Source organism: Cynocephalus volans, chromosome 7 (genome assembly GCF_027409185.1).
Source record: "Cynocephalus volans isolate mCynVol1 chromosome 7, mCynVol1.pri, whole genome shotgun sequence".
NCBI classification, from domain to species: domain Eukaryota; kingdom Metazoa; phylum Chordata; class Mammalia; order Dermoptera; family Cynocephalidae; genus Cynocephalus; species Cynocephalus volans.
The window spans coordinates 157,102,131-157,118,365 of record NC_084466.1 but is presented as its reverse complement, the minus strand read 5'-3'; the positions used below and the strand labels follow the sequence as shown (position 1 = coordinate 157,118,365).

At 47.8% G+C, this 16,235-nt stretch overlaps 1 protein-coding gene across 4 annotated transcripts in view; it reads right to left on the bottom strand.

Moving 5' to 3' along the window:
• Nucleotides 1-254: 254 nt before the first annotated feature.
• Nucleotides 255-16,235, bottom strand: part of PTPRE (protein tyrosine phosphatase receptor type E) — a 39,257-nt gene continuing 23,276 nt past the window's right edge. For 3 of the 4 annotated variants that reach the window (XM_063101998.1, XM_063101999.1, XM_063101997.1), the window contains 10 exons: nucleotides 15,808-15,971; nucleotides 14,333-14,468; nucleotides 14,084-14,233; nucleotides 13,741-13,834; nucleotides 12,481-12,557; nucleotides 11,432-11,566; nucleotides 7,911-8,036; nucleotides 6,788-6,954; nucleotides 4,501-4,636; nucleotides 255-338 (listed from right to left, as the gene is read on the bottom strand). In XM_063101998.1, coding sequence (XP_062958068.1) covers nucleotides 264-338; nucleotides 4,501-4,636; nucleotides 6,788-6,954; nucleotides 7,911-8,036; nucleotides 11,432-11,566; nucleotides 12,481-12,557; nucleotides 13,741-13,834; nucleotides 14,084-14,233; nucleotides 14,333-14,468; nucleotides 15,808-15,971 — 1,260 coding nt within the window. In that variant the 3' untranslated portion in view covers nucleotides 255-263. The remainder of the gene's footprint in view (nucleotides 339-4,500; nucleotides 4,637-6,787; nucleotides 6,955-7,910; nucleotides 8,037-11,431; nucleotides 11,567-12,480; nucleotides 12,558-13,740; nucleotides 13,835-14,083; nucleotides 14,234-14,332; nucleotides 14,469-15,807; nucleotides 15,972-16,235) is intronic. The other variant, XM_063102000.1, reaches the window with a different exon arrangement.

Below are 16,235 nucleotides of genomic sequence, written 5' to 3'. Positions count from 1 at the left end.
TGAATCTAATGAAAAATTAAGATATTTACTGATATTAGCAGAAATATATATTTTATGGCATATTATTTGACCTTAATACATTACTCCAATTTTTAAAAGGGTATTTAAGACTTTATAACTCTATAGCAGGTGGCCTTTAAAGCATAACAAAATATATACAAAAGAATTAGGAAGGATATTAATGTCAACTATGAAATAAATTAACATGATTTTTACAAAATATACTGACCATTAAATTAAAAAATATTTTAAGGCAGGAATCTTCATTTGAAATTAGCATAATCAGAAAATATATCAATAAAATCTTGTACCACTTTGTAGCAGAATTCATACTGTTCCTGAAAAAGAAAAACAAGAATACATTAAAGCGATATTTCAAAATAATATATTTTATTAACTTAATCAGGAGAAACATAAAACAAATAAGATAGAAGTAAGTCTGGTTATTTATTAAAATACTGCATACTCCTATGCACATTAGTTTCTGTTACATAATTTAGTTTTTAGGTACATAAAAATTTCCAAATACAGCTGTTTCCTACATAGAAAATGTCAATTTTAGTTTTAGTTTCAACTTATATTTTAGACAGTCTGAGTAAAATGTCTTTAATTTTCATATATAAACTGGAAAACAACTATTTGTGAACTGAAAAAAAATCAGAATATTAACACTGCCAGGTAAACTTCATAATATAACAAAAAAAAAAAAATCTACAAAAGTTAAATAGAATAAAAATCTAGATTATCTTTAAGACTAAATTTACTCTGCAAAAGGGACATTGCTTTATATAAATTTTACTAGAGTCCAAAAGAATGATGCCTTACATTTGTAGAAGGCATTTAGCTCACTACGGCACCTCTGCACCGTGTTTGACTCTCTTTCCAGCAGCCCCGCAAGGAGGACTGCGGCCAGGCTAGAGGGTTCATGGGCGACCAGCGGGTGGTGCCCCTGAAGCCCATCAGTAATGGGCACTCGCTGGTAAGAAATGAAAGAGATGGGGAAAAGAACAATTGCCAAACTTTTCTTAAAGAGCCTAAAAAAAGTGAGCTTTGGAAAGCCATGTGTGCATGATGGTGATTGGGTAGGGGAGGGGACCCCAGAGGTTCCAGTAGCAACAGACAGCTGCTGACCTGCCTCTCACATAAGGGATCTGGTTACTTGCAGACTTCTGAGTGGGACACGTGAGCTTGGGGCCCAGAGGGAAGGGCTTGGGACACCTGAGAGGCCAAGAGCTGTCCTCAGCATCTTCCCCTCTTCTTTTCCAACACATTGGATTTACCTCTTCTCAACACACATTGAACAAATGTCCAAAGGCTTTTGGGTTGAAAGATGCCAAACATTAGTCCGCTTAGTCTTTCCATGAGTCTCAATCTGGCTGGGATGCGATTGAACTTGGTTTTCCAGAGAAAGAAAACGTGGACCATAAAGTTTGGTTCTGGGCTGGCCAGTTAGCCCAGTTGGTTAGAATGTGGTGTTATCATGCCAAGGTCAAACAAACAAAATCTTTGGTTCTGAGATGCATGAAATTATTGGGAGAGCCAAGAACAGACTGTAGGGGTCCTTGCTTTAAGCTACTAAGATTTCCACCTGATTACCCAGCCCTCAAAAGGAAAAGGAATGTGAATTTTCAGAAGAAATTCCTAATAAACGTGTAGGCTCTCTTCAAAGAGGCAAGCACTTCCATGACACTCATAAAGCATTACATGTGCAAACTGGCCTTTGACTTGACTTCCCCAGCTTCCTCTATCTGAAAACTATATCAGCTGAATATCAGAGCTGGCTCCAATCTGGGAGGGAAGCAGAGATGGTGATTAGTCACTTGGTTTTCACAGCAAACACACGAGCTAACTGCTGACCATCTGTTGTGTCTCGAGTGCAAGTGATTAGCCTCCAGTGGCCAATGAAGCATATTTTGGCAGTGTGCTAGGATGACACAGGCCACCTCTCAGGCCACAGATAGACATTTCTTATCAAGGCACAGAGCTCCCGGGAAACAAGTGCACTTGGGGTCTTTGGAATGCTGGTTCTGATGAAGGCTATCTAGCATTCTGGAAATGGGCCTTCCCTGCATGGTTAGCAATTAGAAATTGGTTTGTGAGCCGCTGTGCCTATTTGCAGGGCCACATCAACCTGCACGTCAGCACGCATCTCATTGCCCAGTGATGTTCCTGCATCCTGTGTTCCTTGCTAAAATGTCCCTGCCAAATGTTAGGTCTTCAATTCTGAGCCCTTCAATTCTGGAGTCAGATTATGCTTGAATCTCATTCTGACACATAATGCCTGAGGATCTTGGTCAGGTGGCTTACCCGTCCCCAGTGGGGGTGATGGCAGAACACTCCTTGTGAACAGAAGTTGACACAAGAACGTGGTGAGGTTGAGATGAGAAAGATGTTTGTGGAGCATCCGGCTCACAGCCCCCAACACCTGACAGTTACTGTCCAATGCCCAACAGGTGCCTCACTTGTTTGCTGATTCACCACTTGTTTGGGGGCTAGGCATTGGGCTAGACGCTGACTTTAAAAATAAGGTTGCAAAATGCTCTGTCAAGCCGCCACCAGGCAAGAAAACAGATGCGAGCCAGGAAGTGTCCTAGGGCAGCTTCTCAGTAAGAAGCGTGGTAAGAGAAGCTGAGAGGAAAAAGCAGAGCTGGGAAGGGACACTCGGAGTCTCGATGCTCTTCAACATAGAATATAATGACAGACCAGGCAACTTAAGGAGAGCTACAAGTCCCTAAAAAAGCCAAGGATGTGCTGTGTGCTGCTTCTTTGACAGACGCTCTTTGCTGCAGTTCGCTGGGCACCTCCCCCGGGGCCAGGCGTTCGTGGAGCCCTTGAAGTACCTAAAGCACATTTTGCACAGAGACTCTAAAGGCAGCACCCTCATCCCCATTTTCCACAGAAAGGGACTGAAGCCTAGAGAACAGAAGGAGCTTGTCCAAGCTCCAGAACCAAGAGGGAGTCCTGCTGTGAAGCTGTATGACACGTGGATGTGGCCCAGGCTTTGAAGGGACCACATGGCTTCTCTTTTAGACCTGACTGTGGCCAGGTGGGCTGCCTGGGAGAGACTGTAGAAGAATTAAACAGTCAGCAAAGAAACTCAAGTGAGTCTGGCTCATAATTAAAAACTGGATTTCTTTTTGAGGGGCTTTCTATTATGTTTTTATTGTTATTATCATTTTGATCTAAACAGTTTTTGTGGAGTGGTCTGCCACAGATTTTTTTCCATGCACAAAGTTGTTCTAGTTTGTGATCTCCCTGTGGTCTCAGCTAGCAGGGGACAGGTAGAGCCTTTAGCAGGCATTAATTGCCTCTCTTGTGTCTTTCCATAGCCCTAGCTGAGTCTGTCAGTGCTGGGACCAGAGCCCCAAGGTCAGTGGGAAAGGCCTAGGTGCTTTTTCCTTCCCATTGCTTGCAGCTGTCCCGATTTCCATCACAGTCACAGTCAGCAGAGATTTAGAGGTGAGTGGGACACCGCAGGCACCTGATTTCCTTCCAGTCCAGTGGCTTCAGCCTGCACTCACTTTGGAACTACTTGGAGGGTGGGGGGGACTTTCAATATGTGGATGCCTGGGTCCCACCCCCAGAGATTTGACTTCACTGGTTTGAGGGGCAGCTTGGGTAATGGGAGGAAGGGTCAGTACTCCCCAGGTGAGTCTACTGTACAGCGAGGGTGGGGATCACTGCGGCCCAACCTGGGTGTGGCGGGCACAGCTGCCCTTGGCTAGGGCGGTTCTCTCTGGCTGCTGTGCTCCACTGTGACAGGAGGTCGTGGAAGGGTCCCCTTTGATACCTTTTCGTGCACAGGGAGCTGGCTGCTTAAGCCGGGGTTGTGTCAGCCCGGAGAATGAGCAGGCTGGAAACAAGTCCTAAGTAGGAAGCTTTGGAGAAAACTGTGAGGTGTCACAGCCTTTAAAATTGCACTTGCTGGTTTAGCATGAGCCATGACCGAATCTGGTAAGGAGGAATCTCTTCCGAAAACCAGACAGTGTGTGTCCACGTGATGAAAGAAAATGTATAGGGCAAGTTACAGTAGGTCAATTCCTTAATGCACTGGTCACTGAGGCCCAGCCAAGGAAAACAGACCACATGAAATGGTGTAAAATTGAAAATAACAATCAGCAGGATTTCAAACTTCAGTGCTGCTTTTGAACTTGATAGCAGTACACATTTAAATGTACACTGGAATCTCCTAGAATAGTTCACTTTGACACAGAAGCTCCTATCATCAGCGCCCTTGGCCACAGGGTCTCGGTTATTGAAATTCGTGGATGAGCCCCTCCTCCTGGGTCTTGCCCAGAGGACAGACCCGAGTCAGAGACCCAGCAAGGAAGCGGGTCTGTAAAGCTCCACTGTGGGAAGCTGCAGCTGGCTGTCCTCCGTGGGAATGTGCCCCTCCCACCTCCCACATATACTTGAGTTTCTTCAATGAAACATACATCAAATACTACATGAAACAATTCTCGACTCTTCTGGAAACATTCTTATTGTTCAGATCCTTACCAGGGTTTGCACCATATGCGGTCTCTGAAGTCGTAAACTCTTCACAGCTTGAAATACGTCTAAAAGTCCCTCGGCTTTTACTCGTTCCAGAATGTTGCTGAGGGCTATGAATGTACCTGTCCGCCCAGCTCCAGCACTGAGGAGAAAAAGCACTGAATGCAGTTAATCAAACTTGCACATGGGAATGAAAGATGGACAGCTCACTATGACCCTGCATATCAGTGTCGAGTCATTCAAATGATCAGAGTTTGATTGGATTTCTAATGATCATTTACATGTAGCTAAGCTGCTGAGCAAGATTCAGCAAACGTGACATTCCTAAAACCCATCCCTAAATTATACTAGACAGATATTTCATGCAATGAATCAGGACCAGTTACAAGTTTTTAAGTGAGTGTAACCATCTCTCCTCTTCCTTGTGTAGACCAGCCTTTCTCAAAGTGCAGACCCTGGACCAGCGGCACCAGCATCACCTGAGATCTTGTTATTAAGTGAAACAAATCAGGCACAGAAAGAGAAATACCACATGTTCTCACTTATTGGTGGGAGCTAAAAATAAATAAATAAATTCACACACACACACACACACACACAAAAAAAAAAAAAAAAAAAAAACGGGGGGGGGGGGAAGAAGACATAACAACTACAGTTCCTTGAAGTTGATACAACAAGCAAACAGAAAGGACATTGTTGGGTGGGAGGGGGGAGAGGGAGGAGGGAGGGGGGTTTTGGTAATGGGCCACAATAATCAACCACATTGTATATCGACAAAATAAAATTAAGAGAGAAAAAAAAAAAAGAAACGCACACCTTCCCCAGTCAGGTCTGGGGAGGAGGCGATCCTGGCACAGACTTTCCTTCCTGTGCCAGGGCCTGTCTTCTGACATGGGTGATGCTGAAAGGCAGGAGTTAAGGGATGTTAAAGCACAGGGCGCTCGCTGCCAGGAACAGGAACAGTCAGACAATGACACTTAGATCAATGATGATTTGAGTCAACTCCGTTAAAGATGATCATTTGCTTGAAAAGCTGGACAAACGTCACAAGAGCAGAGTCCAGGCCCACTTAGGAGAGCCCACGTGGTCAGGCCAAAGGAGGCATGGTTGGCTAGCCCCTTCCAGTCCCCTCTGGAGAAGCAAGGCTGCCCTCCTGGCCCCAGAGTCTTATTCTAAGGCTCCTGTCCTGCTGCAATGACCTGTCCCACATCTGCCTTCCTATAGGATCTGTTCACCTTTGCATCCCCGGTATCCTACAAGTGCAAAACTCATAGCCTGAGTTTGCAGAGGCAGAACAGGAAGGAACTCATTTCTTCTTTATTCTGAATGACCTAAGAAAGGCACCTGGAACTAAGAACCCGAGTGTGTGCGCCCCCTACTGGCCAGGCCAGGAGCGTACCCAGAGGGTTCTGACAGGGAAAGAGTCTCAAGCCCTCCAAGTTAACGGGGGTGGGCTTCACTGGCAGCAAGGGTGGCAGCAAGAGTGGTAGCGACTGGGGGAAATCACACAGAGTGGGAGCCGCATGTGTGGGAAAATAAATAGAATTGCAACTTTAGAGGCAAATTTTCACCATCCAAGAATAAAAATACTCCAAACTCCTGCTTGGAAGAGCTTTGCAATGGTGGCCCAGGTCCCTGCAGGCGGTGCTTGGCAGGACCAGGACTTCACAGGTACAGAAGGAAGGTGGGGTGGCAGGTGGATTCACCCTCCTACTCTCAAATGCTGCCTATGAAAGAAATTGTTGAGGTGCTCAGCTGTCTCTAGGTGTAGCTCCGGGCATGACCCTCTGCCCTTGGGCCTGACTTGGGAGCTGGGCTGGAAGGCTTGGTTGGGGAAGGTGTGGCTGCAGGCCTCTTTTAGTGACCCTGGCTTGGACATCCTGATGTGGCATGGGAAAACCATCCTGCGCCCATGTTCACACTGACTTGGTTCCCCAAGCCCAGGGGCTCGGACGGGCAGGTGTGGGCTCAGCAACCAGAACCAGAGCCATTTTTCAAAAGAAGGCAAGCAACTTGAAGTGTAGGAGTGCATTTGTCAAGCTTTGCTGCAATTTGTTATGGCTTCAAAAGCACATGGAAACGTGTGTTTTAGTTGTTTCCTGACTGCTTCTCTAAAAGTGCATTCTGCATGCTCGATAAGATGACATTTATGTCAGTTATTTGTCTACATGTGTAAGGAAAGGTACAAATACAGTCCAGGGAAATAACGTGGCTGGGAGCAGCGAGCTCTCCCACTAGGAGCTGCAGATTCAGCAGGTGCGTGGTCAGCATCCTCCCCACCTGGAGCGCTCACCTGCAGTGCACAGTGATCGGGTGGTTTCCCGTCTGCTGCTGCTGCTTCTGCACGGCCGCAATGAGGTCGATCATGCCTTTGCCCTCGGCGGGAATCCCAATCTCGGGCCAGCCGTGGAAGTGGAACTGGCGCACCATGCGGACCTGCTCCTCCTGGCGGGCCAGGGGCTGTGGGGGAACGGATGTCTCAGCGCTGCCCAGTCCCATGCCCCTCCCCATCTGTTGGGGAACAGGCCCCAAGCCCTCTCGGCATCCCAGAGGTCAGGCTGAGGCTCCCAGCCAGTGTCCCCACCTACACAGCTGAGTTTCTGGCCAGGTTGTTTGTACCCTTGCCCACCTTAAAGGAGAAGGCTAGCAGTTGGCCATGTTTCCTTCTGAGAGGGGAGCAAGACATCCAGAGGACGTCCCCTAGGGCCCCTGATAGGCCCCAGGCAACCCTTTAGGTGATCCTTGTCAACTCTGCTTGAGACAAGGGAATTATCTTTCCTAAGAAGCCAGAGCCTCGAGCTTCTCAGTTTCGCATCAGAGGTGCGAGATGAGCAGCTTCTGAGTCTAGCGGCTTGGGTGGTTTTGTTAATGGCACGGAGGACAACAAGTCTTTGGGCAATGTGGTTTTGCTGTACTGACCATCCTGAGGGCAGAACCAAGTCCCACAGCTGAGTCATCTTACCCACAATTGACCCAGAGTCCCCATTCATTGCCAGGGAGAGAGTGTGAGCAGAGCCCCGCACTGGGTAGGGATGGGGGATGGTTGAAGGCTCTGAGAGGGCCCCAGAGTGGCCTCTATGGCTTCATTCATCCCCTCTGGTTGATGTCATTCTCCCGGGAGTGGGGAGGGAAATTGGGTACATTGAATGCCTCTCAGAGTCAGCCTCTGCCCCTGAGTCCTCATCCTCCGGCAGGCAGGTAGATGACCATGAAGGTGCGGATTTTACAGGAGACCTGCTACTGCACAGCGTGGCTCCCTATTAAACCCACTGGCTATTCATAGTATTCTGGGGCTCAGGAAAAGGCCAAAGAAGCATGACAGGTGCAGGGCCACATTCTGGGACAGTGACAGAACACTGAGAGATGGCTGCAGTTCATTAGGTCGACAAGAGTTTAAAGAGCTATGGCGACGATACCTGATTGAAAGTGACCAGGAAGTCTCGTATACTGATGGCTTCAGAAAGGGTATCGCTCCTTATTTCAATCGTTATATCTCCATGAGTAATTGAGCCCTCTGTTGGCCAGTACTGGTAGCATTTATCCTTAGAGGACAAAATAAAATTTTAAGTCGTGTAGTAAATAATTTGCGGCTAGCAGTTTTGACTTTACAACGCAGACTTGCTCTCAAACCATTTACCATATTTCATCTGACCAAGAAAATAATGTATATAACGTATGAGTATGAATATGAATGCCCATTCATGCCTGTTGAATGAGAGAAAGGAATAGAGAGTTCAGAAACAGACACACACATATATATGGAATTTTGATACATGACAAAAATGAGAAATTACTCAATAAATCCAGCTGGAAAAATTTGTTTTCTAAATGGGAAAAAGGAAATTGAACCCTGACTCACACCCTACTGGGGCTGATATGAATGCCCCAGCCCTTCCTAGAGCAACCAGCATCTGTAATATCCTTGAAACAACAAAAATAAACCCAGATGAGTTAAGACTTAGGGTTAAAAACAAAACTGTGAAACACTTAGAAGAAAATAGCTTTCACTTTGGTGTACAGAGGATTTACTGAATAAGGCCCCAAAAGATTTAACTAATCATGACACAAAAGAGTGAAACATCAGATTACAATAAAATTCACTTCTCTTTATCAACAAACATCATTAAGAGTGTAGGGGATTGAATTATGTCCTCCCAAAACTCCCTGAAGCTTGAGTTGTGTCCCCCAAGTTTTATGTATTAGGAACTTAGCCCTCACTGTGACTGTTAAGAGGGTGGGAAATCCTATTATGGCAACTGAAAGGTGGAGCCTTGAGTAGGTGATTGGATTGTAGGACCATGCAGTAGTGAATGGGTTAAAAATGGTGGTCGGGGCATGATTCTGAGGGCTTTAAAGGAAGAGGAGAGTCTCTCTCTCTCTCTCTCTCTGTCTCTCTCTCTCTGCTCTCCCTGCTTTCACCATCTTGCAATGTGAGACCTCTGGGTCACTGTCACCACCAGATGGACTTTGGACTTCCCAGCCTCAGAAACTGTAAGCAATAAAAATCATTTTTCTTTATAAATCACCCGGTTTCAGGTACTTTGTTATAAGCAACGGCAACAAACTAATACAGAAAAGAACGAAAGGCCAGGCCATCAACTAGGACAAAATGTTTGGAATACATAAAACCATCAAAGGATTAGCATTAAGACCATGTAAAGAGCTCCTATAAATCAATAAGAAAAGGGCAAAGGGGCCGACCCCATGGCTCACTCGGGAGAGTGCGGCGCTGAGAGCGCAGCAGCGCCTCCGCAGTGGGTTCGGATCCTATATAGGGATGGCCAGTTCGCTCACTGGCTGAGTGCGATCACAAAAAAAAAAAAAAAGGACAAAAAAGAAAAGGGCAAACAACTCAACAGAAAAATGGATGAGAGGCACGAGCTGGCTCTGCACAAGAGGAAATATGCCATCCACAAATGTATGAAGTGATGCTTGACCTCTAGAAATCAGAGAGATGCAAATCAAAGCCACAAAATGATGGTATTTACACCTATTCAATTAGCAAAACTTAGGACACCTGAGAATATGAGGTGTGTGGAGGAATGACATCTCTTATACATGGCTGGTGTCCACTTTGGAAAACTCAACCACTTTAAAAAGCAATTAGGTAATATCTTACAAATTCAAACTTTCACATACTCTCCAATATAGCATTTTGTCTTTTGGGTACATATTATTCCTTGTGCAGCAAAAGCACAAGATATGTACAAGAATGTATAGGCAGCACTGTTTGTAAAACAGAAAAATTGAAATTGACCCAAATGCTAATGACAGAAGAAGGGATAAATAAGTGGATCCAGGACGTATGGTTTGTGAAGTGGAATATAATGACATAATGACCATGAATGAAGCACAGATCATGAACAACATGGCAAAATATCAAAAGCACAATTGTGAGTGGAAAAATCCAGTTCCAGAAAACCACACGCTATAATGATGCTCTTTACATATAAAGTTCAAACACGAGCAAAACTAAACAATAGTTTCTTTAGGCATAATATGCAATTTAAAAAAATATTTTAGAAAACAAAGAACACATCCAGTAGGATGGCTTTAGTCAAAAAGACAAAGTATGACCAGTGTTGGTGAGGATGTGGGGAGATTAGAGCCCTTGCACACTGCTGGTGGGACTGTGAAGTGGAAGCTGCTTCAGAAAAGAGTCCGACAGTTCCTCAAAAATGTAAAATGGTAAAAGTTTATGATATAGACTTATGTTACGATGCAGTATTCCACTCCTAGTTATATTAAAAAAAAACCAAGACCATGCAAAAACTTGTACATGAATGTTCAAGCAGTATGATTCATAATAGCCCCAAAGTTGAAATAACCTAAATGTCCATCAACTGATGACCGAATAAACAAAACGTGGTACCTCCATACAACAGAGTGCTATTTGTCAATAAAAAAGAATGAAGTACTGATTCATGCTGCAACATGAGTGAACCTTGAAAACACTATGCGAGGGCTGGCTGGTGAGCTCAGCTGGTTAGAGCACAGCCTTATAACACCAAGGTCACAGGTTCGGATCCCCGTACCAGCCAGCCAGCAAAAAAAAAAAAAAAAAAGAAAAGAAAAGAAAAGAAAAAACATCATGCTAAATGAAAGAACTCAATTACAAAAGACCACATGTGATATGATTCCATTTGTATTAATGTCCAGAATAGGCAAATCCATAGCATAAGAAAGTGCATGAGTGATGTCCAGGGCTGGGGGAGGGTGAGTGGCAGTGACTGTTACTGGTGTGGGGCTTCTTTCTGGGGTGATGAAAATGATCTGGAATTAGAGAGAGGTGATGACTGCTGGTGACGATCTGTACCCTTTAAAAAGATGAACTGTGTGGTAAGCGAATTATACCTCAGTAAAGCTGTTCCTTTTTTTAAAAAGCAAAGAAAAAAAAAAACAAATTCAGGGCAGTGGTTATTTCTTGGGGGGACACCTAGATAGATGTACATTATTGCAAAAGTTTCTGTGGGACAGTGGGTTCGTGAATAATATTAAATAAACACCAGAAGTCTGCAGATGGGTATCTTAGAAAAGGGAAACATTTAGCTCATTCAGTTTGACTAGGACAGTGTCAATTGGGTGCACATCTCAACGTCTATGTCTTTCGGTCTTAAATAAAAGCAAATAAATATCTTTTACTTCAACAGGTTGTGATCTTGGCTAATAAGAAATGGTGGGATTTCAAGGCAGGTTAAATAAAATGCGAGCTAAGAACAAAAGCCAGTGGGTGGTTATGGTTAACCTCCACCCCCAAAACAGGAAAAGGTGAAATGAAACCATTTTCATTCCCAAACTCTCTCCCTCTTCAGCAGTCCCAGCTCAGCCCCCCTGAAGTGTGTGCAGGACCGAAAGCAGGTGAGACACTGATAATGAATAGCTTGACCCGCAGGTACACGGACCGCCCCTGGAGGGCTGGCTGGGCGGTGCCCCTCACCTGCTCTCTCTCCTGCACCTCAGTCAGCATCACGATCGTGTGACACTTCCACTCCCAGACCATCCTCCAGAAGTCCTCGACGGTGTGCGCCAGTGGGCCCTGGGTGGCGATGAAGTAGTCCTTCTGCCGGTAGCCCTTCAAATGGGAGAGGAGAGGTTAACTGTGACTTCCTACCATCCCCAAGCCACTGCCTGCCACATGCATTTAGGGCAGCCCAAGGCTTGATGAGGGAAACTCTCCAACCTTCCACAGCCCGAACCAAACCCCAGTTGGCACATGCACACACACACACACACACACACACACACACACACACACACGGGAAGCAGGTCAAGATGTCCACTTCATCAGAAACCTAGCACCTCCACTCTCAGCACCTGAGGTCACCTACGAATGGACATCACGAACTACCAGTCACTCGTGATCACCTGAACAGCATCTGGTGACGTTGATTCTAACATGTTTCTGTGTTTTACAGCTGGGTTAGCATCATGGTGGTGCAAAGGGCCCTGGGAATGGAGTCAGAGGAAGTGGGTTCAAATCCCAGTTCCTCCACTAGGACTTCACTGACCTCTGGCACAGTTTTCTCTTCTGTGAACGGAAATACTAACACGCGCTTAGCTGCAATGCTCTTTCCTGCTCATTCTTCTGCTGACTGTGCCGTGCATGAAGACAGCCTGTGCCTGTGTGCCCTGAACACATAACTGTATTATCTGCATAGGCACGTGTTGCAGAAATCACATGAGAGAAAGCATAAGGAAGTGCTGGGTATGTAACTGGTGCATAATAGATATAGACAAGAAAAATCGCTGGATATTTAAAGTGGAATAAAAAATATCCAGTTACTTAGCAGTAAGTCTATATCCTTCTGTTTCCAAAGTTGATTCTTCATGTTTTTAAACCAAGTAACTCTGCTAATAAAATCGTTGAGTTTCTGGAAGCATGTCAATTTTTTCTGATTGTGAAAACAGGCCAATCACAAGCCTGTGTGGTCATATATGAAGGAAGCACACACCTGCACACGGCACACCCAGGGCCGGGGTACATACGTCAATGAAGGACGCGTTGATGTAGTCTGTGTATTCCTGACCCCTTTTCATGGAAAGGATCACTCGATTGAAGTCATCTGTAAAGCAGTATTCTTCTGAAGTTAGTACAAATAACTTTTTTCCCTGAAAATTTTAAACTGTTGTTACAAGCTTCAGAGATATAAAGCCTATTAATGGAATTGCTAAGTAAAGCCAACTCTTTGGAAAGTTTACTTTATAAAACAGGTTAATTCAAGTGGCTCAAGGAAGTTTTGTTTTATAGGAAAGCTCTGAAAATAACCCAGTTATCAATTTCATTTTTCATAAATGGATATAATACATACCAAAATACAAGCATTAAAAACACCACATTTAAGGGGTATGACCAGGCAGGCAGCCGGAGTGGTGGCGGTCTGAGCACGCTGCAGCCACCGAGGCTTCGTCCAGCCTTGGGGACTTTCCACTCCCCTCAGCAAACCAGCAGTGGGACCACCGTCAAAGCTGCCCATTTACAGCCACTGTATGATGGCCAGTATTTGTCGAGCTGTGAATCCATCCAGGACACAGCTACAATGAGGCACACTCTCTTCTTGAGAAAAGTGGACTTCAAGAGTCCACTTTTTGGCTGGGTTTCTCGGGCTTCTATTTATTTCCCACTAGGAAAGACCCTGGGTCCCTACCCCGCCCCTGTCACATGGGCCCACCCCTGACTCCTTGCCGTCCTCTGCCTCTGCTCCTCCGTGGCCCTGCCAGGCCGTGCCTCCCTCACCCTCGACAAAGTGGCAGGCCTGTATCCTGACTCCACCCCAGGCCTGCTTCTTGCCTTACCCAAGGCCAAAGGGAAAGGTGTGACCTGGCTCCTTGTTGCCTGCAGGGTTTCAGCCTTGTCACCGGCTGCCCCTGCCCACCCAGGCTTGGTGGAGCATTGAATGAGATGTGGAATAAGGAGACACCAAGTCACTCCTGCAGCAAATCTCTCGGCTTCTACGAAACCTCCCTGGCCAGCCAGCTCCAGCTGCCCTCCCTGCCTCCAAGCTCATGTTCCAAGCTGCCCACCTGAGAAGCACACAGGACAGTCTGGGTCACCTGGTGCTTCCCAGGGGGGTCTTCTCTTCCTGACACTTGGCACAGCACCCAAGATGGTCCAGGGGTCACCCTGACTTTGACCCTGGTTTACAGAGGTCAGTGATCAGTCGATCCTCAGTTACTGAAGCCACCCAGTACCAACCCTGCCCAGCCCCACTGCCACAAGTGAAGGTCTGTCCCCCAGGACTGCCTTACATGGGATGATCTGGATGACCCTCGCCTTCTTCATGTTTGCTGGCAAGTTGCCTGTCCTCATGTTCTCCTTCATGATCCGGACGTTCGTCAATTTCTGCAGCCGAGAAGGACACAGTGACGCAGTGAGAGCTCTGACACTGAGCAAATCGCTCAGCCGTGTGCCAGCACTACCTGCAAGGGCATCTGCTCAGAGGAAACACCTGTCCCCATCTCAGTGCCCTGCTGGTGGCTGCAAAGCTCCTAAAGTCTCTGATTGTCATAGCCGGGCAAGAGGATAGGTGACAGCAAGAGGTGGCATTTAAAGGCCGCCCACCCGGGGCAGCACCAGGGCAGCAGCACTCACCCTGAACTCCTCCTCCAGCCCAATCTTGTTGAAGTGGGTGGCGGCGCCATGCAGGCTCTGCAGGTGCTTCTCCAGGGAGGACACGTCCAGCTCCGTGTCCCCGTAGAGGTAGTACTCGAGTAAGGCTTGGTAGATGAACGTGTACTGCATCTGCAGGGGACCAGAGGAGCTCAGGGCGGGGACCATGTGCCACCCCAAGCCAGGGCCCGCAGCCTGGGGCGTGCGGCATCAGAGGAAGCCAGCACTCACATCCGTCTGGACCATCTGAGGGCGCTGGTTGCGGATACGCGACACAAAGTCAAAGACATCGACCTTCTGCTCCGCCTGCATCATGTCCATCATGGCATCGATCACGATGAAGGTGCCTGTGCGGCCCACACCCGCGCTGCGGGAAACACGAGGGTCCCACCGTGAGTCACTTTCCCCGAGCGTGACAGGCCCCAAGGATGCCGGGCCAGGAGCGTGCAGCCCGCACACAGCGAGTCCATGGTACGGCCACCCGAGGTCACTGCACCCTCACAGCCCGGTCTCAGGTCTTTCCCCTGCTAACTACAGAAACTCTGCTGTGTCCTGAGCTTTGTCTCTGTTACCAAACACTGTCTTCTTGTTACCACTTGTGTAATTGTGCCCTGGCCAGATATGGCATTCTGGATCTGTTCCTTGGAAGCTGAGGGTTCTCAGATCAACTATGCAATACCTCTGGGTCTCAGCTTCCTCCTCTGGCAAACTGAGCGAACACTGTCACCTATCTCAGGGCATCAAGTGATGTGACATCTGTAAGATTACTGCTACCTGACCCTGCCGGCTCCTCCCAGCATGGGCTGCGCTGGAGGGTGGATGGGACATGGTCCAGCCCTACTTGGCCCCAGCAGCACAGTCTTGCTCACACTTGGTGAAAGCCAGTTCTGCTAGAGTTTCTGGTTGAACACCTGTGACAAGTGCAGAGCACCTGCATCACTGTGTGCAGGTGGCTTTTGTCCCTGGCAGTGCTGTGATACTCAAGATGAACCTGGCTGTAACGGCTGGAAACTCAGTATCTGATCAAAGTGACACCTGGTGAGGGCAAAGCTTGGCAGGAGCAAGCAGGTCCATCCACCCCAGACACAAGTCACTGGTTTCTCCAAGGTTGTCTTTTCCATGACAGACGAGGAAACCGAGGCTGAGAGCAGTGAGTGGCAGCCAGTGGGGGCAGCCTAGTCTACAGGACAGCCTGCTCTGGAGGACTCTGCTCCTGGCTGTTGGCTGTGCTCTGGGGTCATCCGCAGCCCCTCTGAGCCTCAGTGTGCTCTTCTATAGACGTGTGTGTGTGTCTAGGGGCGGGGTCCTGTAGATGCACTATTTCCATCTCTGTTCCTAGAGGTGACTTGGGAGTCCCTTGCAGAGATGAGAGGGAGGCCAAGTGAACCTTCCCAGAGCTTCACTCCCACCATCAACCTGGGTCTCTTGACTTTTGTCAGTTTTACATATTGGGGTTCCCCCTCAGATGCTATTGAAGAGGGGGCTCTGATTCCACGGAGTGCACCAGGGGCTGAAAACCCCTCCAGCTCTCTCCCCGTAGGACTGTAAGCCACTGCTCAGTGACTGCACAAGTGTGTGCACGTCCCCCGGCCTGCACCTCTGCCCACCTCTACCCAGTGTCCACCAGTCACTTTCCCACAAGGGGCGAGTCCTCCCACCATGGGCTGCTCTCAAGGGTCCCGCCCATGGCACCCGCCCCGACTTACCTACAGTGGACCACGATGGGCCCAGCATGCATGGGGTTGAGCGTCTTCACTTTCTTCAGGAACTTCAGCATCCCGATGGGGGTGAAGGGCACCCCAAAGTCAGGCCAGCTGGTGAAGTGCAGCTGCGACACCAGCCTCGGGGACTTGCAGCCATCGGGCAGCTGCTGCAGGGGACATAGGAGGGGTGATGTGAGCCGGCAGTATGCCCCGTGCCCCTACCCTCCCAGCTCCTTCTGAGGACGCTCGCACAGCCCCCCGCACCCTCCAGGCAGGAGCAGCCAGGGCTGTGTGCGGGGAGGGGCCACATGTGGGGAGGACACCTGAAGGCAGAGAGTCCTGGCTCTCGCTACTGCCGGCTCTGGACATGGTGCCACAGCCTCTCGGGATGGGGGGCATAGAGCAGGGCCCAGGGCACGGGCTACACCCCA